This window comes from Taudactylus pleione, unplaced genomic scaffold, assembly GCF_031769625.1.
Source record: "Taudactylus pleione unplaced genomic scaffold, aTauple2 ptg000019l, whole genome shotgun sequence".
Classification (NCBI taxonomy): domain Eukaryota; kingdom Metazoa; phylum Chordata; class Amphibia; order Anura; family Myobatrachidae; genus Taudactylus; species Taudactylus pleione.
In genome coordinates, this window is record NW_028284421.1 from 36,244,348 (window position 1) to 36,267,500 (window position 23,153).

The window sequence follows — 23,153 nt, forward strand, 5'->3', positions numbered from 1 at the left end:
TTGGCAAAAAACAACGTCACATGTGGAAGGCCAACCAAAGTTGCGTACAGACAAACAAGAACATTCCCTAAACAATTTAATACATGAACTTACCAAGAGCTAATATCTAAGAAACCCGACCAAAATGTCTTTGGGGCAGAGCCAAAAAAAAACCTAAGAGAGATGAAATGACGGAAAAAAAATATTAGAAAAATCAACACCACAATGAGAGACAAATTGCCCCGAAGTTATACTTCCCCAAACTTACCAAAACTGGAAACGATCCAAAAAACCAAAAGTGAAAAAAAAGGAAATGAAAACCAAGAAAAACCGCTAACACAAAAAAAATAAACAATAAACGCAATCTCCAAAACCAGCCAACAATCAACTCCAACCAACGTAACCTCCAACATTCAATAAACGCCACCTCGAATCAAAACGCCACAACCCATAAATAGTGTTTAGTTTCCCGCCCAAATTAAGGAAGGATCAGAGGAACGCACAATCAATGATGCGGCCGCAAAATAAGGACGCATGTATAAATACGTCACAAGACAAAAACACAATTCTGGTGTATTTCTAGTTGGAACAACACACATGGATACAGACCAGGAAAACAATGGACAACAGTCCCGAGGTAAGTATTTCATGCATTTTGACTCAATGATTAATTCTAAACATATTATTGTGCAAGTTGGGAATTTGACATTTCTTCAAATTACCCCAAATAGGTGAGGAGGATGACATGGAAGAGGCTGCTGGGCCCAGTAATCCGGGCAAAGCTGCCAAAAAGAAAAGGCAGCCACAATTCACAAGAAAGGAGATGGAGGTTTTGATTCAGAAGTGTGTGGACATCCTGCCACAGGCAGACAGGAATATGAGTGCAAGCCAGAAGTGGAGAATGTGGGAAGAGGTAGCCGTGGAGGTCAATAGGGTGGGGGATTATGTCCGTCTAGCCCGGGATGTCAAACGGCGGTAAGTAAACACTTGACCACCCTAAAACCAACAACCCAATCAAATAAAAAGTAATGGTTCCAATTTAACCCACAGATGGCAAGACTTCAAATATCGGCTGAAACAAAAAATGGCACACAGGGCTAGGCATGCAAGGGGGACAGGTTGAGGTCCCACCCCTGTGTCATTGGAGTTTACAGATTTAGAAGAGCTGGCACAGGGGTGTGTGCAGCCTGTGGAGGTGTTTGGCGTGTCCAACATAGATACGGACATGCCAGACTTTGCGGCTCCTCATGTTGTCCCAGGTAAATGTTGTGATGTCACCAACTGTGAAATGTTATTGTGCCAATATGTAGATTCTAATGTGAGTCTTTTCTCATTTTTCCAACAGAGACACAGGCGGATGAGTCTGCTCCAGAGGGGAGCCTTGGCCGCAGAATTTCTGCTGGCTCTGCAGGGGAGGAACCAGTACATCCGGCTGAGGACCCTGCAGAAGCCAGTCCAGGGCAATCCCCCTCGCAGGCAGTGTCCCTCCTCACAGAACTCAATTTAAAATCGGATTTCCATACGGAGATTCTGCAGAGGATGGACGCCAGTCTGGTACGGGTGGCTGAGACCCTGGAGCAAAATGCTGCGACCAACGTGACCATTGGTCAGGCCCTGGCGGAAAATACCAGGGCCAACATCCGCATCGCCACTGCCCTGGAGCAGCTCGTTCGCCAGCACATGGTGGAGCCGACCTCCCTTCCTGCCGGAACATCAGGATCCTCCACCTCTGGCACAACATCAGCCAATCCTCCAAATGTGCCTAGCCCTGTGCCTAGTCCAGAGGCCACAACATCTGCCTCTGGACAGGCCAGCCCGATGACATCCCGGACCCGGTCTCGCGCCCTCCCTCCCCCAGCCAAACGGGCGAAAAAACGGTGACACCATTGGCTACTTTTCCCACACTCCTTCTGTGCTTGCCTCATATTCCTTTCTGGCCAAAACTTCCCTCTCCTTTCTTGTGAATTGTTTTTAATTTTTACATTTACGTTTATTCAAAAATTATGGTTTGCACAATTAATAAATATTGTGGAACACTGCCCAAAATGTTGTAGTTCAATATGTTTTTTTTTTATGGGTGGATACAAATACATTTTGCAGAAATGTACGACTTTGTATTCTGACATTCTTTACAAAATGGGTTACTTTAATCCGGGCCCACAAGCCAACAACGTTCAAAAACACAAATTACACATTGTAAAAAAAGTGCTCGTTAAGGAACGTTTTAAACATTACCTAAGGAGTAAAAAACACCTTGCAAACACAAAATGAGGGACCAAACCTAAACATGATGACATTATTGTTACAATAGTCCAAAAACGAACACATTGCGGCCAAAATACACCCCCACAAATGTACGCTAATTGATTGTGTAATCCTGACATTAGCAGCTATGATTTCCACCTGCGTTCGGTTTTGTGCTATCCAAAAAAACTGCTTTCCAAACACATACCAAGCCGGTTTTCAATCCAACACTAATTGAGTTTCTGACAAGCCGTGATTAATCGATGCAACATCGTGGAGTACCGGGACGGAGGAGAAGGCCATCGCCACTGTGGTCGAGTTATCCAGCCCCTAAGCTGTGCGAGCATTTTGAAGGGAAAGAGGATCATCCAGTGAAGTATGAGTTTGTACGAACACATTTGACGTTCGCATTTGTTAATGTATGTACGCCCCAAAAACGCCTCGCCACGCCTGCGTTTTTCCATCTCCACCCCCGTCAACGCCCAAAAACGGCCTGTTCTGTCAATCACATTTGACATGTCACTTCCTGTACGCTATTTGACGAACGAGACAAAAAAAACTCGCAATCAGCCGTACGCACATGCGCAGTGTAACACCGGCGCATGCGCGGTTAGTCAACATCGGAACGCAACGAGCGTACTGCCTCTAACGAACGGCTCTGAATCAGGCCCTCTGTCCACACACCTCAAACAAGCACGGAAGTCAAGCTACATGCCCACTCCCACAAGATGCATCTGTTATGTGCATCTGTGCAGTTGCCGCCCGGAAGTGCTTATTTCACAGACAGAGCAATCCGCCAACTCTCGTATCATAAGTGGAGGTACAGTACATATGCATGGTGCAGCGCATGTGCAGTCTGCAATTGCTTCTTGCTCAGACTACTGGCAATGGCGAGAAATGTCTGCTTTTGGACTTGTGTTTTACTCATAATCAGGCCCATAGTCTCCAAAAGGAAGTGAAATATGCAAACTAATAGCCCACATCTTATTAGGAGGGTGTTATGTCTAAAAATAAATATTCTGGATAATGTGTGAATTAGCCTAATATAGTATTTTAAAGAACACTTACACTTTTTTATTTTTTACTTTATTTTTACTTTGTTTTAATGAAAGAAATAAAAGTTAATATTTAAATGAACACTGTGGATGTTAATCCACAGTGTTACTGACTGTCTCACTCATACTGCAGTGCAGTCCAAAATTCAAATAGGGGAGCCGCACCAACTGCCACCCCAAACACTGCCGGGACTCACTGGCAGTTGGTGTGGCTGGCCCCTATTTGAATATTAGACTGCACTGCAGCCGCACCTCTGGAGCCACCACTATCTATAACTATTATGCATTATCTATCGCCTCCTATCTTACATTACCACCCACTATCTACAACTATTATCTATCAATATCACTTGCTATCTATCACTAGCACCCACTATCACTATCATACACTAATCATCTCCCACTAGACTACTGTAACTTCCTCCTCTCTGCATCACACTTGCCTCTCCCCGCTTCAGTCTTTACTTCATACTGCTGTTCATCTCCTTTTCCTCTCTCGCCGTACAGCATCAGCCTTCCTCCACATCATCCAGCTTTACTGGCTCCCTATCACCCTCAGGATCCAGTTTACACTCCCACCATACATCTCCTATCTCACCTCTTTCCACACCACTTCCTGTCTTCTCTGCTTCTCTTTCTACCATCACCTCATCTCCACCATGGTCACTAGCGCTCACATTAGTCTCCAAGATATTACCCATGCTACTCAGGTAGTCAGACTTTCTACCATTCTCCCCAGTATTAAACATGCCCTAAAGCTTACCAGCCCTTCTCATAACTTGTCACTCATCTCTACCCACTGGCGTAACTATAGAGGGTGCAAGAGGTGCGCTTGCTATGGGGCGCGGCGGCTTAGGGGGCCCGCCAGCCCAGCAAGCATCCCCCTGCAGCACAGCCGGCCAAGACGTCAACTTGCTGCTGCAACTGGGAACGCAGGTCTCTGAAGTGATCAGAGACTAAAGAAAATTGTGATCACTTCAGATGCCAGCGTTCCCAGTGATGCAGTGCGCGGATGATGTAATGACATCATCCGCGATGAGAGGAGCCTGCTGGATCTGGTTAGATCCAGTCAGTGGCAGCATCTATGCGGGAGCGCTGACGGCGTGGACTGGAGCGGTTGCCAGCATGAAGAGAAGTAAGTACTGTACAGGGGAGTTGGGCCTGCTCTACACTGGGAGGGGGCACAGCATAAGGGGCTCTAATACAGAGGACATTGCATAATGGGCTTTAATACAGGGGCACTGTATAATGGGCACAACTTCAGAGGTCATTGCATATGGAGCTCTAATACAGGGGGTACTGCATGGTACATAAGTGGACCTTTGGACATTTTTCTATGGGGCCTCCATACCTCTGGTTATGCCCCTGTCTCTACCCATCTACCATGCATCCTTCAAGGTTCACCCTTACCATTTACTATATATGCTCTCATGAGCAGGGCCATCTTCCCTCTTGTTCTCCACTAGCAGAGACTGGCTCAGTGGGACATTGCTGGGATCCGCTGCCAGTCTATGTATGGCAGGACAATGTTTACAGGCACTTTGCACCCGCTCCTGCACATACAATGGTCATAGCTGATGTCACATTCACTCAGTGATTGTAGGTGTGAGTGCAGATTATTCCTAGAAGCTGGTGGAGAAGCTCGGGCTATACCTTTGGTGAGAAACATTTGGCATCTTCCAGATGCACTTTATATTAAATTCTTACTCACTGTTCAACCAATGTAATAAAACAATTCATAGTACGAGTGTGACATTTCTAATAACGACACACCACATGTCCTCTCACACACTTTATTCATTTGAAACATAAAACAATCAATAATTTAGTGTAGCAATCAATTTAAAATGAAGGCAGTGACAGCTTACTTAATTCTTAATTTTCTCGCTATCAAGTCTAAACCCGCAAAATGATTAGCGCCTCCCCAAGCCTGTTCTGAATCCCAGAATGCTGACATTCACTCTTGTCAGGGTCACATTAATGGCCTGGCCTGGCCAACCTGTAGCTCTCTGACTTTTGTGAAACTACCCTCCCATCGATCAGCCTATTAAGCATGCTGGGACTTTTAGTTCCACAGCAGCTAGAGAGCCACAGCTTGGCCAGGCCTGGACTATTGCATCATTTTGAATTACAATTTTAATACTTCTGATGTATGGCTGACTATGTGACCATCTGAGCCATCCTGTCATGATGATGGGCCTATATTTAGATGTAGGCCTGGAGCTGTAGTTCCATCTGCTCCATTGTTAATCTGGCCCTGACTAGTGTATGTTGTGTACGTATGAGGCAGATAAAATGAGTGCACTCATGCAACATTAAATGCACTGTGGGGGTCACAGTTTTACAGGTTTGTAAATGAGGCCCATAATGTTTATGTAATTTTGTTATATATGTGCAGATACTACCAGGCTAGTACTGCTCTACTCCCAAAGCATTAATCAACCACATAGATAAATAAGATACAGATTGGTCCTCTTACACTATTGCTGCAGTCACGCCAAACAGCCCCTCTTGGCGTGCCAGGTCCCGTGCCAAGGGTCTTTTGCTGGGGGGGGGCGGGGGGGGTTTCTCGTCGAAAATACAATGCGATGCAGCTCAGATGTACCAGGAGACTGCATTGATTAATTTGATAGTAAAGACTTGTATATCTGTGTGCGACTGAGTCTGATAAGAAAAGTCATAAGAAAGTGATAAGGTGCCAGCCAATCAGCTCCCAACTGTCATCTCACAGGCTGTGTTTGAAAAATAACAGTTGAGAGCTGATTGGCTGGCACCTTATCACTTTCTTATGACTTTTCACTCTGTCTCCTAACACTGCTTAGTAAATAGACCCATGAATCTGTATATGAAAACTATGATGCAGCTGCTTTTTTCATGGCAAGTTTTGATGTGCTTAAGTTACAGACTCAGATATCTAAGTGTCTCATATCAAATGAATCAGTGCAGTCTCCAGGTGCACATTGCACCTAAGAAGCGTTTTCAGGTGAAAAACAAAACGCTTGGTGCAAGCCAAATCACACAGGACCTGGCAGCCCACTCATGCCAGTGATCTCGCGTCGCATGGCGTATTGAGGCTACGTGTATGAGGACACATCTGAACTACTGCGTAGTGCATAGCTAGACTTGGCATAGGGTAAAACATTTGATTCCTGAGATTAGAATTAGTTGGCAATGTACCATTTTATAAACTGCAAGAAAATAAATCTGTTTACGTTGTTTTCAGTATTACGTTTATTCGGAAGTGATGTTCTCCTTCATAGGATCTTCCTCCCATTCTGGCAGTGTGGACAATTTGTTGCTGGTCGTCTCATCAATGGGCCACCCCCAGGCCTGGAAGAATGGGGCCAGGTTCTTATGGACAGCTTGAGAGAACTTCTCTGCCCAAAGATTCATCTTATCATTATTGTTACTGCTGACATTTGACATTGTCTGGTAATCAGAGAAAAGGCGTTTGAAGGGATCCCAGCCAAAGCCCTCTTGTAACTGAAGGATATACAGTACATAAATCATTAGTAAATTGTTATCATAAATAGATGCTTCACTAATTTTGTAGTTTCAAGTATTAAGCAGTATGTATATGAAACTAAAGCATAAATATAAGATTTGTACGCTTAAAACATGATTAGCACAGTTTAATTTTTTTCATTTGCTAATGGCAGAAACACATTATAGAAATATTATACCTGCCAAAATACAACACATGACAGAAGGACGGGGAGGAAGGGATTGGCCATATACACCACTTATATACATATGTCTGGCAGCAGGATGTGACATCACCCCTCCCTGTCATTCACCAACTATTCCTCATATATTCATATCAGCTTTAGCAAGTCCTGGGTGATTTCCTGTGCAAATATTTGGAAGTCCCCACTGTAGTTATGTCCTGTTTGCTGACTTTTGTGGGTTGCTCTACTTTCATATCTCTGCTATGCTGCTTTTCTTACAGACAAAATAGGGGAAAGGAGCACATTCTATAATAAAGTCTGTAATGCATGTGAAACTGAGGTACTTCGCATCATTTTGGCCATGTCCAGGTGACCTCATTAGGCAGGTCCCTAACATTCTTATGGTACAAGTCAAAGGCACGGTACCCCCAAGGTGGTCTATTATTTATTAGGTGGTCAACGTTTCGGGGGCCGTATCCCCTCGCTCAGGACAGCAATACTCAGGACAGCGAAACGTTGACCACCTAATAAACACCCTAACACACTGTTCACTACTTGCAAATCTCTGAGTGCCGTCTCTTTTTTGGTTGGAGTATATTTTTATATATATATATATATATATATAACGTTTTGGGTATGCATGCATACATACATAAAGCCAATTGTCAACGCTCACTGCAAATGGGTATGTCACAAAATTAGCCCTTGCCACTGCTCTTTAAGAATGTGCACCACTGCACAGCCAGAAATATAAATGTCCAATGGCAGCACTGTGGAGAGAGCAGCATTCAGACACTCCAGAATGTATAAAGCAAATTTCTTACCAACTGTATTCCACCTGTCATAATGACGATGGCGGAATACAGAACGCAGCGGCCCCGATCTAGGTAAGTACGGGCACCCGTTCTGTTAGCCTTTTAGATTTAGGGCACCTCGAGGGGACTTAGGGTTAGGCTAGGGGAAGGGGGGGTTAGGGTTAGGCACCCCTAAGGGCGGGTTAGAGTACTTACCTCAGCCTGTCGGGATTTCAGCCTCTCTGTCTCTCCTTGTCGGGATTTGAACTGGGGGCTAAACAGCTGCCCCCAGGTATTTATGTATTATGAAATCACATGTCATTCAGCTTCACTAGTTAACTGAATCTGGCATTAGATTTTTGACATATGACTGGATCTCGATTACAGCATATCAGATTCAGCATACATGCCTACTCTCCCAGAAGTCGCGGGAGGCTCCTGATTTTTCGGGTAGCCCCCGGTAGAGTAGGCACTTCTCCCGCATTCCTGCCCACTTCCTAGTGAAGTGGGCAGAATGGGGAGAATTTCCACAGTGATCGGGGTCTCCGAGTAGGGGGTGTGGCTTAATGACATGATTCTTGTAGCCCCACTGCCTATTTAAATATGGGCTAATCGCTGCAATTTGCCACGAGGGGTGGATATATATATATATATATACATATATATAGCTAGGAAATAAACAGCAGCACTCCGAGGATTTAGCAATCATTGCTAAATCCACGGAGTGCCGCTGTTTATTTCCTAGCTGCACCTACTATTTTTTCAGGAGGCACCCGAGTTTATCGTTGACTGGTTCAGGCGAGTGCCAGGCTACTCAATAGTAATATATATCTCCACCATTCTCTGGACACGTGTCTCAGTATGGAATATGACCAGCACACTAGTTTGAAGGAAAAAAGTCAAAAATTTATTTCACCACATAAAATAGCAGGGGAAAACAAGCTATCCAAAGGTTAAAAAGCATGAGAAACTTCAGTACGTATAGATCATAATTTAACAGGGGACCATCACTCAGTAACCCCAGGTATTCATCAGCTCATGCGGTAGCATATATATATATATATATATATTTCATGCTGAGAAAATACTGGCTGCTTTGGAATGTAGCCGTCAAATACTGGGCTGCTTTGTTTTTACACTGCACTTTGTTTTAGAGTCAGCTAGGACACACCCCTTCCCAACTCTAAGGGGTATATTTATTAAAGTTAGAGTTTTTAGAAGTGGAGATGTTGCCCATAGCAACCATTCAGATTCTAGCTATTATCTTCTGGAAGGTACTGGTTAAATGTTAAGTAGAATCTGATTAGTTGCTATGGGCAACTCTCACTTTAGTAAATATACCCCTAAATCTTTCTGCACATTTTGAAACTCCCATAGTTTTGGTATGTACCAATGGGTGGGACAAGGGGTGCAAATATTCGATTCTTGATTAAACACTTCATCATAGCCCCATCACATTGCGTTTTGGGGGAGTGAGGCCAAAAGGCGCAATTTGCCTGCCCACAGGGACCACCTCCAGCTCACCTCTCGGAAGTCTCCCGAAGACAGAATGATTACAGTTGGCAAGTATGATCTGCAGTGCAACTTACAGTAGTTTTGCCAAGGTGCAAATATGCTCATTTTTCTTGCTTTGCTCATTGTAAATTAAAATTATACTGTTTAAATTATACAATTATCTGTACAAACCTGAAGATAGGTCTCAAGAGCAGTCCACATACTCCAATCTTTCAGTTTGGCTCCATCCTTTATGTACCTCTTCATTCGTGCAGTCCTTGTTTCTGGTTTTAGATCAGAATGAGCTTTATCCCGAGAAATGTTCAGCACTGTCTCATGTACATATACTGACCACAGGTTATTTGTGGCTTCTGAGGTATGAGGGGGTAATTCCCAATTAGCTTTCTGCTGATTGTGACCAAGTTCATGTACAGCTCCCCATTGTCCAGTTTTCTTTATTTCCTCAAGGTTTATCAAACCCTTTACTGCCGGCAGCTGACACATTATTGGGTATCCAGAATGCATCCAACCTATAGTAATATATTGACACCATTTAAGTAATTGACTGTTGTATATTGACAGTACACAAGAGCGAACACAGCAAACCTGTTGGGCTGGTGTGTGGGAAGGATAGATCCTTTTCTTGGTTGGTGTTTGGGAAGGATAGGTCCTGTCCTGTTCTGGGTTGGTGTTTGGGAAGGCTGTATCCTGGTAAGAATAAGTCCTGTCCTGTTCTGGATTGGTGTTTGGGAAGGATAAGCCCTGGTCTGTTCTGGTGGTGTATGGGAAGGATGTAATGTCCTGTTCTGGGTTGGTGTTTGGGAAGAATAAATCCTGGGAAAGATACGACCTGTCCTATTCTGAATTGATGTTTCAGAAGGATAAGCTCTGGGAAGGATAGGTCCTGTCCTGTTTTGGGATGATGTTTGGAAAGGATAAGCCCTGGGAAGGATAAATTCGGTCCTGGATTTATGTTTGAGAAGAATAAATTCTGGGAAGGATGTCATGTCCTAATATGGGTTGGCATTTGGGAAGGATAAACCATGACCTGTTCTGGAGTGTTGTTTGGGAAGGATAAATCATGGGAAGAATAAGTTCTCTCCTGTTCTGGGTTGGTGTTTGAAAAGGATAAGTCCTGTTCTGGATGGGAAGGATAATCCCTGGGAAGGAAAAATCCTGTCCTTTCCTGAATTTATGTTTAGGAACAATTAAACCAGGGGAGGATATGTCCTGTCCTGTTCTGGACTGATGTTTAAGCAAGGCTAAGCCCTGGGAAGGATAGGTCTTGTCCTGTTCTGGGTTGATGTTTGGGAAGGATATGTCCTGTCCTATTCTGGGTTGGCATTGGGAAGGATAAGCCATGTCCTAGATTTGTGTTTGTGGAGGATAAATTCTGGGAAGGATAAGTCCTGTTCTGGGCTGGTGTTGGGGAAGGAAAAGTCCTGTGGACTGGGGTTTGGGAAGGATTAGCCATGCAATAACTAGACAAGCAAGAGCATAATCAATGCATTGTGGAGTGGACTGAGATGGGGCACAGGCCTAAATGCGCTTGCTGCATCATTTGAAGGTTTCTTACATAAGTAATATGGCCTTAAACCTATTACTTCTCTTTTATGACAACTGATCCTGAACATGGTATAACATAGCACAGTAAATTATGTAGTGATGATAACGTGCACTGGAGATTTGCACATTCAAACTACCAAGCAGTTGCCATAGGAACAAGAGAACCAGCACTGAATTGCAAAACACTTTTTGATACAAACTGGAGATGTTGAAAGGCTTTATTCATAGAAATTAACCTTTTCGAACTACCTTTTTGGGTTTTGTTTTACAGTGATGGCATCAATGTTGGCCATCCTTATTTTAAAACTACTTAGGCTACTTAGTATTATTTCCCTGCCATCCTGATGATGGTCATAAACCCGAATCCTGTTTTTGGTAGGGGTAGGACAGCTAGATGGCCCACATGCCACGGGCTTGATCATGGTGCATCAGAGACATGGTTGTGTGGTTTGGGATCATGAAGAAGTGTGAACTGTTTTTCTATTTTGAATGTATCAAAGTTATTGCAAAATATTGTCTGACAGATGGGACAATATACAGTGCAAGACTCTGCCTCTTACGTAACTGGTGAGAGATGACAAAAAGTGGGAAGTAGTGTGCTGTAAATTAACATGTATTGTTTTATATTTTGAATATGTTCTTTTATATGGTGAAACTACATGAACATTGGTCAATGTTATAGAATATGGCTTATTTTAAATAGAAGACCTTCTATTCCCCCCAAAATTGTCTAATTGAAAACCCTAAATCAGGAGAGCTGGCAATCTACCTACCTAATGAAATTTGCACATCAGCCACGATTCTTTCAGGACGTGCAAATTTCCTTGGAATTGCAGCAAGATCAGCTACTGCCTCCATGATATCATCCCACTGAGAAGTTAAATCTTCAGGGTCATCTAATGAGCGGATAACATCAGAGGGGACAGTAAGGATTATATTTTCTGAAATCAGCTCAGCCCAAGGTGCTGGATAATTGCGGATGGTTTCCAACCAGGATGAGTTGCTAGTTTGGCCTGGGGGAAAAGTCAAAAGAAATCACTGATTAAAGTAGAACAAGTAAGCTGCCCAATTTGCACACTGATGTTAAACCGTTGTTATACTGGTCCACAATACTCCAGTTTAAGTAAAAATAAATGAATCACAGAATCTGCCTAACCAGCCTTATGCTGGTCACAAACAAATTATATTTCTGTTTCTTAATTTCTCAATGAGCATTTGCATCATTAGCAATTTGAGAGTCTTTTATCATCATCATCATGACTGTTTGTCCGGCTGTTTTCCAGTAATCAGTGGGCTAGATTTGTAGGCATGCCAAATTTAGAATAGCAGTAGGATTGCTGCCTTTCGTACAATTACAATGCCTGTACATGTAAACAAAGACTTTTCAGTAAACACTACTGCATTATGACATTTTGATATCTATATTTTAATATACTGAATAAATTGTCACCTGTTAATTTATTAATAATTTGATTAGACTGAATCAGCTTCCAACATTTGCTACTTAAATATTAGTCATTTATTTTACGAAACGTTCAGGCGCAGAATTCCGCTTTGTTTTACTGTGCATGTGCAGTACAACAACGTAAGCAGGCACTCACTAAATCTACATGCAGATGATCATCATCATAACAGACCTTTGCGTGCTAGAAAAGCTAAAATAAATGTATCCTGTGCGACCCACTCAAAATGTACTGAGCACCAGTGCTCATATCCTGGATTGATTGGGACTAATGCATGGGGACAAAAGGATAGGGTTCCAAGCAGCATTAAATGCCAGCCTGGGATGGTTCCACTATAACACACTCACAACGTGGGTCATAGTTGTGCTCAGCTCGAGCTTTTTGCATTGGGTTGAATTTTTTTTTTTTCCAAAGGATTCATGGAGAAAGAGAATAAGATGAAGAAGTTGGACTAAAAATAAAATGAAGAAGAATATGGATAGAATACGATAAGGGAAATATCTCTATGGATTTAGTCACAAAATAAGTATGGAATCAATTTAAAATCTGTGTGTGCATTTTTTTTTGTACTATAACCACCATGTATGGCACTATGTTTTCAGGCGTCCAATTTACTATGTCTCTGTTCAACATGTCGACACTGTAATGTAATGTACACATGATCGTAATGTTGACAGTGTCTTTTTTATGTCTATCTGTCCCTAACACTAACCATAATGATAACTATAACCCTAATACTTGCCATAAACCTAAGTCTAATGCAAATGTCAACATTTTGTCAATGCTGACATTTCATATGTTGACATTTATGTTGTTAACATTGTAACCATGTCAACTTCATGACTGCATCCCATTTCCAGTGGACCCTGCGTGACACAAACTGAAGTGCTATTACTTAAAATTTGACTTATTACCCCAACCTTAAGTTGGCACCAGGAAGGTTGGCAATAGCCCCAGCATGGGACAATTTTTTCTTAGGAGAAGGGCCCATGTTTCTTTTTGTGAGCCTAATCCTTCATCTTGACCTTTGTACACAACCTCCTTTAATCAAAACAATCAGATCAGCTGATCGATATAACAATAAAACCCACTATTATTCATACTGTTGGTGGATATTAGAGTGGGAACCCATACTGCAGGTTTCCCATTGTAGTGGGACCACACCAGCCTGACGTAGTCTGGTACTGATTGCAACTTTTATAGGTTGACCCCACACTGTTCATCACGTGATTTATTTATTTTTTAAATTTGTGGGGGGGAGGGGGGGTGATACACATTTTTTGCCATTCGTTATTGTTATATTTATTTTACTTGCCATTCATCATCATCATCAATTTAACCATTGCATCGAACATGCTTAAGTGTATATATGCCACCACATTCTTAAACAGTGCAGCTTAAATACAGGTACTGTAGCTCCAAATACACTGGTAAGAAGGTACTCTTGCATTGTGGCCTGTACTTTACGAGTACGTTTAGGTTGCAAAATAGCTTTAACTGTTAACAAGGCCAACTATACCAAAACAACTGTAATATAATGAAAAATGAAGGTGTGCATGGAAGTGTGAAAGAAGCATATGGTAACACAATCCTCATGTTTGTTCTATATTTAGGATGCAATTACCAGTATATGTGCTTATCAATTCTGAAAGGGACAATGGCTCTGTATCCTTTTACCATGTGTTATCTTTAATCTAATTCTTACCATTCTTACTTTCTTACTATGAATATTTAACTGTCTTCTGTCACTCATTTTCTACTGTATGTTAGATCTTGTTAATAACATCAATATTTGATTCTGTATGGCTCTCTGAGACAGTGAGAGCCAATCGGAGATAACAATGAGCCCTGTTGCTTAGCAGATGCCTAGAGAGGGGAGGGAGTCAGGGACTGAGCAGGGTCACATCTGAGGCAGACAGTGAGCGAGAGACTGCCTCCAACGAACCCATGAAGATGCCCTGATGCAGACACAGTAGCCAGGTGAGGTATAGCTATCAGAAATTTAAAAAATCAAACAACCATCGGAACACTATCAAATGATTTCTATTCGATGTTGGCAAACATAGGACCGCCACCCTCAAATGGTAAAAATACTACCATTGGAACAAAAAAATTGATGTTTAGTAACCAATTTCTATTGGACCCTTCAAAGATCGAGCTGAGTTTTTATACAGGGGTAGATGCAAGAAGTAGAATGTTCACTTGTTATGCACGAAACAAACAAATGGGTCCATTTCTACAAAATGAGATGTGCTGCACTTCAATATATTTTGGAGTTCGTAAGTCACCCTTCCTAGTTAACATTTGGACCTAGAAGTAAGAAGCAGCTTTTGCAAGCCACCGATTCTACAACCATTTAACCCTTAAATTTAAAAGTCAATAATATGAAACGCAAAACAAGGAATGTTTCACATTTAATATTGTTGTTTTAAATTTTGGGGTTTTGGGGCCAAACCAGCCAAGAATCAAGCCTCTGTTTAGTAAATCTTGGTCTAGCCTTAGTGTAGGTTAACAGAAAGGTGGTCAAAAGGGTTCAGTATATAAGTTACTAACTATTTACAGATATGGAGTACCCATACTTACTAATTGTCCTTATACAATAAAAAAAAACATAAAGTTCAGATCCCATTATTAGGTTCTGAAAATATATCCTCAGTGTAATAATGTATAGCAGCGTAATGTGGCCAGAGGTTAGTTCTTCAGGACTTAAAGTTATATGGTGATATTTGTGCTTTTAACTAATAGATAGATATATTCTGCCCTGCTTTAATGTTTTGTGTGTGTGTGAGCATTACCTCTAAAAGGAGAATTTCCTGCTAATACATTTTATTCTATGAGTTTATATATTTCTGGACTCTTCAATGCAACATAAAATAATTATTTACTGAGATAGAACAAAAAAATGCCTTATATTAAAATACTAAACCCCAACTAATATAAACATTATTCATTGCCATGTAATGTATGTGTTAGCTTTGGCTTGGAGCAGTGGCGTCACTTGGGTTGGTGTCACCCAGTGCAATACTGTGCACTCCTCCCATGTGCCGAAGATGCTTGTGACCTTGTGTCTGCAATGCCATGCCCCCTGGTATATGACATTTTGGGGGCATGACTGTATGTAATGCCCCTTTTCTCGTCACACTGGGGACTTGCCAGCACTCAGGGAGCTGCTGAGTTGCCCCCAACCTCTCCCAACTCCCGGACACAGTGTTAATGATGAGCGCACGTGTATGTCATCCATCACCACTGCTCGGTGACACCATCTGATGGGGTGACACCAAAAAAGCAGGGCAGCTCTGCTGTTTTGGTGTCACCCAGTGCGGTCCGCACCCCCCTAGAGAAGCCACTGGCTTGAAGTATTATAAAGGAAAGTATGCTTACCTTTTATATAGGTTGGAGCCGGATCTGCTCCATGCACTGAAACTGAAATCATCCCCAGATTGCTTTTTCCCTTCAAAATAATATATAGCATGCCTCCCCAGACACAGGATATTACAACCCTTTGGTCAGCAACACTCTCCTTGTACACAACCACTGGGGCACGACAGAGCTCAGCTGCGGCACTCAGGTTGTCTGAATGACAGCCAACCTGAACCTGCAATACATGCCAAAAGGATATGATAAATGGAAACTGCACAGAAGGGCTAATCTTTCATGCAAATAAACTTGACAATACAATAATTAACTTTATGCGTGACTGGACTGATTCATATATATTAAATACAAATTGATGCATGCTCCAAAGTGTTGTCTCCTGTAAATTGCAATTAAGACTACCTCCCTACAAGCTCTTTTCATAGTTTTATCAGTTGAATTGAGTCTCCCTCACAAGAGTGGAATAGTCTTTCATATACTGTAGGTGGAGTTTTGGTCTTCCATTAGCCTCTGTAACGCTCAGAAATCCATTGGGTAAATCAGTAATGCAGGCTATATTTCTGCGGCCTTGATTCTCCATTCTGTCGAACCACAATTCGATTAACTGATCGGTGAGCCGTCTGCAAATCTGGGAAAAACAGATTCTAAAAATCCCTGACTCGCCTATCCTGACCATTTCTTGGTCGGGATCGGCACATCAAAGACTTCCCCGATTCCCTGAGCCCAGCATCAGCAGAACGTGGGAATTGGAGCAATTCATCGAAGATGTATAGGCCCACTAACTTAATGGACTGCCATGTAAATATTTCCCAGAGATTATTTGTAATGAGCGGAAGTAGTCTATTTGGCCTGAATAATGAAACAATAAAGATATCAAACTATTTGCAAACTATATGCAGATCTAACAATAAGAAGTGTAACTATCTCAATATCATCATCTCACTTTCTGCTATCTTACATTACCATACCTCCCGACATTCAAATTACATAATCCAGTCAACATAAGCTCCGCCCCTGATCCACCAAAATCCCACTTCCAATCTGGCCAAAAGCAAGACCCATGACTCTGAGCTGTCCCGCTAAACTCTGAACATTTAGGAGGTACACTAAATCACGGCTCAGTCATTGGTCTAAGGCCCTCATTCAGAGCCGCTCGCTATTTGCGGTCGTTCTAAAACAAAGGGTGGCTATTCAAATGAACCGTTCGCTAATTGCGGTCTGTTCACGCCTCTAAGTCTGAACGAGCGAGCAAAACTTGCGGTTGTAATTTTGAAAAATACGCCCCCTCGCCGCTCGCACCATACGTCATGTCCGCTATTTATTAGATTAATCGAGTACATCGAACAGCGTATGAACTGCTCGCTATTCTTGTGGCTGGTTTTTTTAACCGCTATTTTGCGAGCAGTTCTGAGTAAAAAAAAAACAAGTGACGTGGTCAATGACGCTGCTGTATTAATTATGCACACCCTTAAAACGCCCGTTTTGACCTTTAAGCACGCCTGCGTTCGAATTCCACACCCCCGTTTTCAAGCACCTTCCCCTGTTACCACCCACATACGCCTCCTTCTGTCACTCAAAATAGCAGGCATTCGCTATATAGCGAACAAACGATTTTTGTCCGCACTGACTGGTTCGCGCATGCGTATTAAAATCCGTACGCATGCGCAGGTGTGCGAACATCGGTCAGAACGAACGAGCGGCCGCTTACGAGCGGCTCTGAATCAGGGCCTAAATCTAAATCTAAAAGAAAAGAACTATGAAAATAAAATTTTGTTGATCAATATATAAACGTGTATGGGCAATTTCCAGGGATTACCTGGAGACCTTTCCCCACAGCTGAGGCTGGAAACAGAAGTATTGCAGTTTTCTTGGGAGGAAGGTAGAGTCCAGTGCTTCTCCACGCCTCATCACCTGGGGTAAAGTATCAATGTAACTACATACATTTCTCAAGAATCCATTAGGACAAACATAATGGCAATGATTCAGGACTTACCCTAAAGACATTTTGTGTGATTTTGCACTGACAATGTTCCGTAACAGAGCACAAGCAAGTGTGGATGATGGAGAGAACCTTCACATTTCAATTGCATCTCCACTGAAGAGGTGGAAATGGGCTGTACCAGTGAGTACTCATGTAGGCACAGTTCAATAAGGACATGTTGTTGCAATTGCAGGATATGCCGTAAGCTTAGATATAACGTTTAAAAAAATATAATATAAAAAAATGAAGTTTAAACCTATATGGATAAACCATGAGACAAGAGACCATTGATAGAAGGGTAAAAAAAAGTAGGTATTATAAATATTGTAATAATAATTAGTATGTAAAATATAAAAAAACACACATCCACTTGGAGCATGTGTCGTTCTCACAGTGCTGTGTATTCAGAAATCTACTAGAATATTTGAAAAACAGCAAATTTATAAATGTTAATTTTTATGCGTCAGTTGTGATGGTAAAACAGTGGTTTAAATTGTTTATTACTGACCAAATCCTCACAAGAACCAAATGTCCCAAATCCGCAAATAGGCTGGAAAGTAGTCAGGTTGTAAACAGATATTTTAAATCCATGTCAGTTCAAAGTAGTTTGAGTAAGTGTATCCTCAGAACACAGTTCCACATACTTACAAATGTCTCAATTTCACAACCTTTCCAAATAACCTCTTAAGGGAAACACACATCTCGTAATTGAGGGTTTTTCCATGTTTAGCGTAACCCCCTTTTTGGGGTTTGAATAAATTTTGTTTATTAAAAGTTAATAAGATAAAAGGAGTACAAAATAATGTTCATAGAGCAGCAAAATACAATCATGAAAAGGACCAAAGTCCTGGTAACAGTTAAACAATAATAATCACATAAAAAAATTCTGCAACAAAGTAACAGATATAAACGTTATAACTATAGAAGGGAAATAAGAGAGTGAGAGAAGGAAAAAAGAAGAAAGGAAGGAAAGGGATTACCAAACGTTGAGAGGGGAAGACGAAGTATAAGTCAAGGAAAGAGAAACTGGTCCATAGGTGTAATTAACAGCATAGAGATGAGCACTAAACAAGTCACAAATAATTATAAGTATAGACCAAGAAAGTATCTGAGCCCTTCTGGACGAATCGTAAATCAGAACAGCAATGGTGTTAAAATGGCCAGTTGACAGAAGTATAATATTAAAGATAACTCTAAACATAACAATAACCTGGATCTCGGAAGAGAATCTTTAGGAACAACAAGTAAGACTTGAAGCATAAGAAAACCATTGATCCCAACTCTGATCAAACTTGTCCACTTTATCATGGAGGGAACAAGTAATCTAGTGTTTGTAATATGCTGCACTGCAGACTTGGAACAGGACACGACACAGAGTTGTATTACAAGAATGTCCTTAGCCCTCCAGGGCTATCTAGAAGCCCACGAGCCAGAACTCTGAGGTGGGAAGAGAAGGGACTTGAGCCCTGAGCTACAGAGAGGAGGGTAGTGGCAAAAGTTTTAAAAAGACTAGACACCGCAACTAGTGGCAGTTGGAGCCATCACCGGAGGTACCTGTTTAGAGAGACGGAGCCCATGCTATCTCTGAAAGGGAGATGTCCTGAGGCTTCACTACCTGATGGGAACCGCATCCTTGTAGTGGGGTAGACCAGAGGAGGCTTGGATGAACAGTTGAGGGATTGGACAGAGGCGAGGATAGGCATTAACAGTGTATGGTATATAGGGGTGGATTGAGATGGGAAACCAGCCCGGGAAGTTTATGGAAGCAGCCTTAATGGGGACGGGATCTGTCAAGGGGCCTGGATCTCTCCTCATAGGGCCTGATTCTGAGTTGAATGTCGTTGCAGCCTTCCTTGCTTCTTTTGCTGCAGTTGCGCCTGTGATTTTATGATAATGTCGCTACCATGCCCTTCCCTGGTGCACATCCGTGCGTCTGAATATTCTGAGACGTCCACTGTCATTGTCTACAGATGCTGGATGTTGCAATCCCTTTGTGCGTCTTTAGACGCCACCTTTGGTCGCACCATTGAAACTTTCTCCAGCTCTATGCTAGGTGCAGATCATCCGTATGGCATCCAATGTGAGCAATGCAGCAGCCACTTTCAGCAACACGCCCATGTCACTCCAATAACACGCCCATATTAAGTCACATCTGCATCTAATTAACTAACCTCCTGTAACCAGCTAGGAATGCCCAACACATTTCTAATATATTACACTACTTGGTGCGTGCTTCTGAATCTGTATTGCAACTCTGTACAAACACCATGGGGATGCATGCGCAGTGCAACTCAGTCGCATGCGCACACAAAAAGAATCGTACAAGAAATAAAGAACCTTTGATTCCCCCCCCCCAAAAAAAGCAAACACATTGGCCTCAATAGGAAAACAAACAAACACAGTGCGCCCCACATTAAAATATAATATTAATTTGGAAATAAATGGCCCCCACAGGAAAAAAACCCACAATAACTCCCACAGGGAAAAAGCACACACATTGTCCTACACATTAAAAAATTATACACATTGAATCAATGATTTCCCCCACAGGAATAATAATAATAATAATAAAACAAACATTGACTCCCCCAAGTCCCCTACAGAAGTCTGAGTGACCTCACCTGCTGGGCTGTCACAGATAGCTGCGGAGCTAATTGCAGGAGACCAGCCTCCAGACCAGTGAGTTGCTCCAGAAAGTCCAGACCAGGGGGTAAATTTGCTAAGATGAGAGTTTTTAGAAATGGAGATGTTGCCCATAGCAACCAATCAAATTCTAGCTATTGTCTTCTAGAAAGTGCTAATTAAATGTTAAGTAGAATCTGATTGGTTGCTATGGGCAACATCTCAATTTCTAAAAACTGTCATCTTAGTAAATTTACCCCTAGGGATGGCCATCGCTGGTGTTACCATCGATGGTGAAATAGCAAGTAGCCATTTGATGGTAACAAACGATTCAATGGATGACCATCGATGGTTTCACCAACCGATGGTTATCTCTGTTTTTTGACTGACTGGCCTGTGGGCCAATCAGAACCTGGGGATGGGACTTCGCAGATGCCAGGGGCTGAGCTATGCTCTGTGTCCTGGCACCTTGTAAGTAAAAAAAAAAATTTAAAATATTCGGTTATGCTTTGCCATCGATAGAGGGAAATCATATTGTTCTCCCCCATCGATGGCAAGTGCATTCGACATTGGCCATAAACTATCGATGAATATGAATCATCGATGGTCGATGGCCATCCCTAGTCCAGACAGTGAGTGCCTCCTTCCAGAGAGTCCTGACCAGACCAGTAGGTTGGAACTTGATCTCGCTCCCTCACCCACCCGGGCCCTCAGCACCTCATCGCTCTCCTCAGCCCTCGTCACCATTATCTGGTCACCTCACCTCAGCCCCTCATCACCTTCCTCTGCCCCTCAGCAACAACTTCTACCCCTCACCACCATACTCAACCCCTCACCAGCATCCTCAACCCCTCATCACCTTCCTCAACCCCTCAGCACCATTCTCTGCTCCTCAGCACCATCTTCTGCCCCTCAACACCATCCTCTGCCCATCAGCCCCTCACCATCCTCAGCCTGCAGCTCCTCATCACCTTCCTCAGCCCACAGTCTCTCATCAACATCCTCAGCCCCTCTTCACCTTCCTCAGCCCGCATCACCTTCCTCAGCCATCATCACCTTCCACAGCCTCTATCCTGATGCCTGTCATTAGACCTACGCCGGGAGACGCGAACAGCCGTGGGGGAGGAGGGTTAGGTTTTAGGGTTCCCGGGGGGACTTAGGGCTAGGCACTCCCCCGGGAGGGTTAGGTTTAGGCTAGGGGAAAGGGGGGTTGGGGTTAGGCACCCCCGGGAGAGGTTAGGGCTAGGCACCCCCCTGGGAGACTTAGGTTTAGGCTGTGGGGAAGGGGGGGTAGGTTTAGGCACTTAGAGGGGGGTTAGGGTTAGGAACCCCTAAGGGAGGGTTAGGGGGGAAAAGTAGGGTTAGTTATACTTACCTTATTAGCGATCGGGATTTGATCCGCCGGCCACACGTCCGGCGGTAATACATGCTACTCCTGAGTAGACACCTATGGGCAGAGGGATGGGCAGACACCTGTGAGCTTGGGGGTGGACAGACACCTATGGTAGGGGAGCAGAGACATATAAGGGCACAGAGGAGCTGACAATCAGGGTGAGAAGAACATGTAGGGAAATGCTGGAGGTGGAGAACACAGGGATGTACCTTAGTGGGGTGGTAACACAGCGGCCTCTAGGCCTGATTCAGAGCCGAACACTCTGACCAGAGCGCTCGCTCTGAATCAGTGCCCTCCTCCCTAAAAATGGAGCGGCCTCTTGGACGCTCGCATAGCTGTGGGTTACCACCCACAGCTATAGCGAGCGTCCATGATGATGGTCGCGATGGTCAAGACCATCACGACCATCAGGCTTGCGACGAGACCCTGCGGTAGGGTCTCGGTGACCACAAGCCCTGGAGTGATTTTGGCTCTATCAGAGCCAAAATCACTCCCACTGACATCACTAGTGATGTCAGTGGGGCCGGACCCAGACGGTAGGCGTTCCCATGGGAACGCCTCCGTCTGGCAGCCACGCCCCCGACACGCCCACCAAAGGGGGCGTGCTGTCACTCACCATCGACAGCACGCCCCCTTTGGTGCGAGACCAGGAGCGACGACTTCCTCGTCGCTCGCCGGGTCTCGCGCATGCGCACGACGGAGCTCCCTCCATCGTGCGCATGCGCACTTCGGCACCATCGACCCGCTTGTGAGCGAACAGCGCTCGCGAGCGGGTCAGAATCAGGCCCTCTGCTCTGTGGGAGGGGACCCGTCTTCTATGCTTTCCACAGTTTGGCAGTCGGTCGGCAGTGCCAGTTACACCGGTCGTGAGCTGCCTCTAATCAGGAAGAATTCACAGCTGTCTTTGAATTAGAGACAGCCTGCGGCTGTAATCATCAGTACTGACAGGCGGCAGGGTCTATCAGCCCAGCTCAAATGGCGGGACTGTAATGTCACAAAGCTGCTGCTGCACACACATGAGGTCAGCCCTGCCTCCCTAAAGTACGAGGCAAGTCCCTCAGGCAGTAGGGCCCACCCAGCTCCCTGCACTTGGCCAGTTTGACATTGCTCAAAATGGCTGGGCCATGGGAAATCTGATTGGTGGTCAGGGCAATGGTGGGCCACTTAGTTCCCAGGGGCCCTGGTGCAGTGCACCTGCTGCCCCACCAGTAGTTCTTATCCGCTTATAACCCGTTTTCTCCTATGTCCCCCATGTAAGAAAGAAACATTTTATTTTTTGACATGTTTGCCAATGGTCTCTTGTAAATGTGTCATGGTTCTTCACTCATAAATGGTTTGCACTTCATTTTTATATCTAATCTTTATCCATTATAGCACCATAAAGCAGTCTCTTGTCTAGTGATGAATGTGAGGAGGTGATACAATATTCATCTGTGTTGGAGTAACTGCAGAACATATATTTTTTTTTTTATCCTTTTTGGATAGTAAAATTATTTTATTTTTTCTGCTATTTGTATTA

At 43.4% G+C, this 23,153-nt stretch overlaps 1 protein-coding gene across 3 annotated transcripts in view; it reads right to left on the reverse strand.

Moving 5' to 3' along the window:
• Positions 1-6,085: 6,085 nt before the first annotated feature.
• LOC148540544 (TRPM8 channel-associated factor homolog) overlaps positions 6,086-23,153 on the reverse strand; it is a 22,263-nt gene continuing 5,195 nt past the window's right edge. For all 3 annotated transcript variants that reach the window (XM_088444284.1, XM_088444277.1, XM_088444266.1), the window contains 5 exons: positions 17,455-17,549; positions 15,645-15,858; positions 11,574-11,813; positions 9,427-9,764; positions 6,086-6,761 (listed from right to left, as the gene is read on the reverse strand). In XM_088444284.1, the coding sequence (XP_088300410.1) occupies positions 6,510-6,761; positions 9,427-9,764; positions 11,574-11,813; positions 15,645-15,858; positions 17,455-17,549 (1,139 nt within the window). In that variant the 3' untranslated portion in view covers positions 6,086-6,509. The remainder of the gene's footprint in view (positions 6,762-9,426; positions 9,765-11,573; positions 11,814-15,644; positions 15,859-17,454; positions 17,550-23,153) is intronic.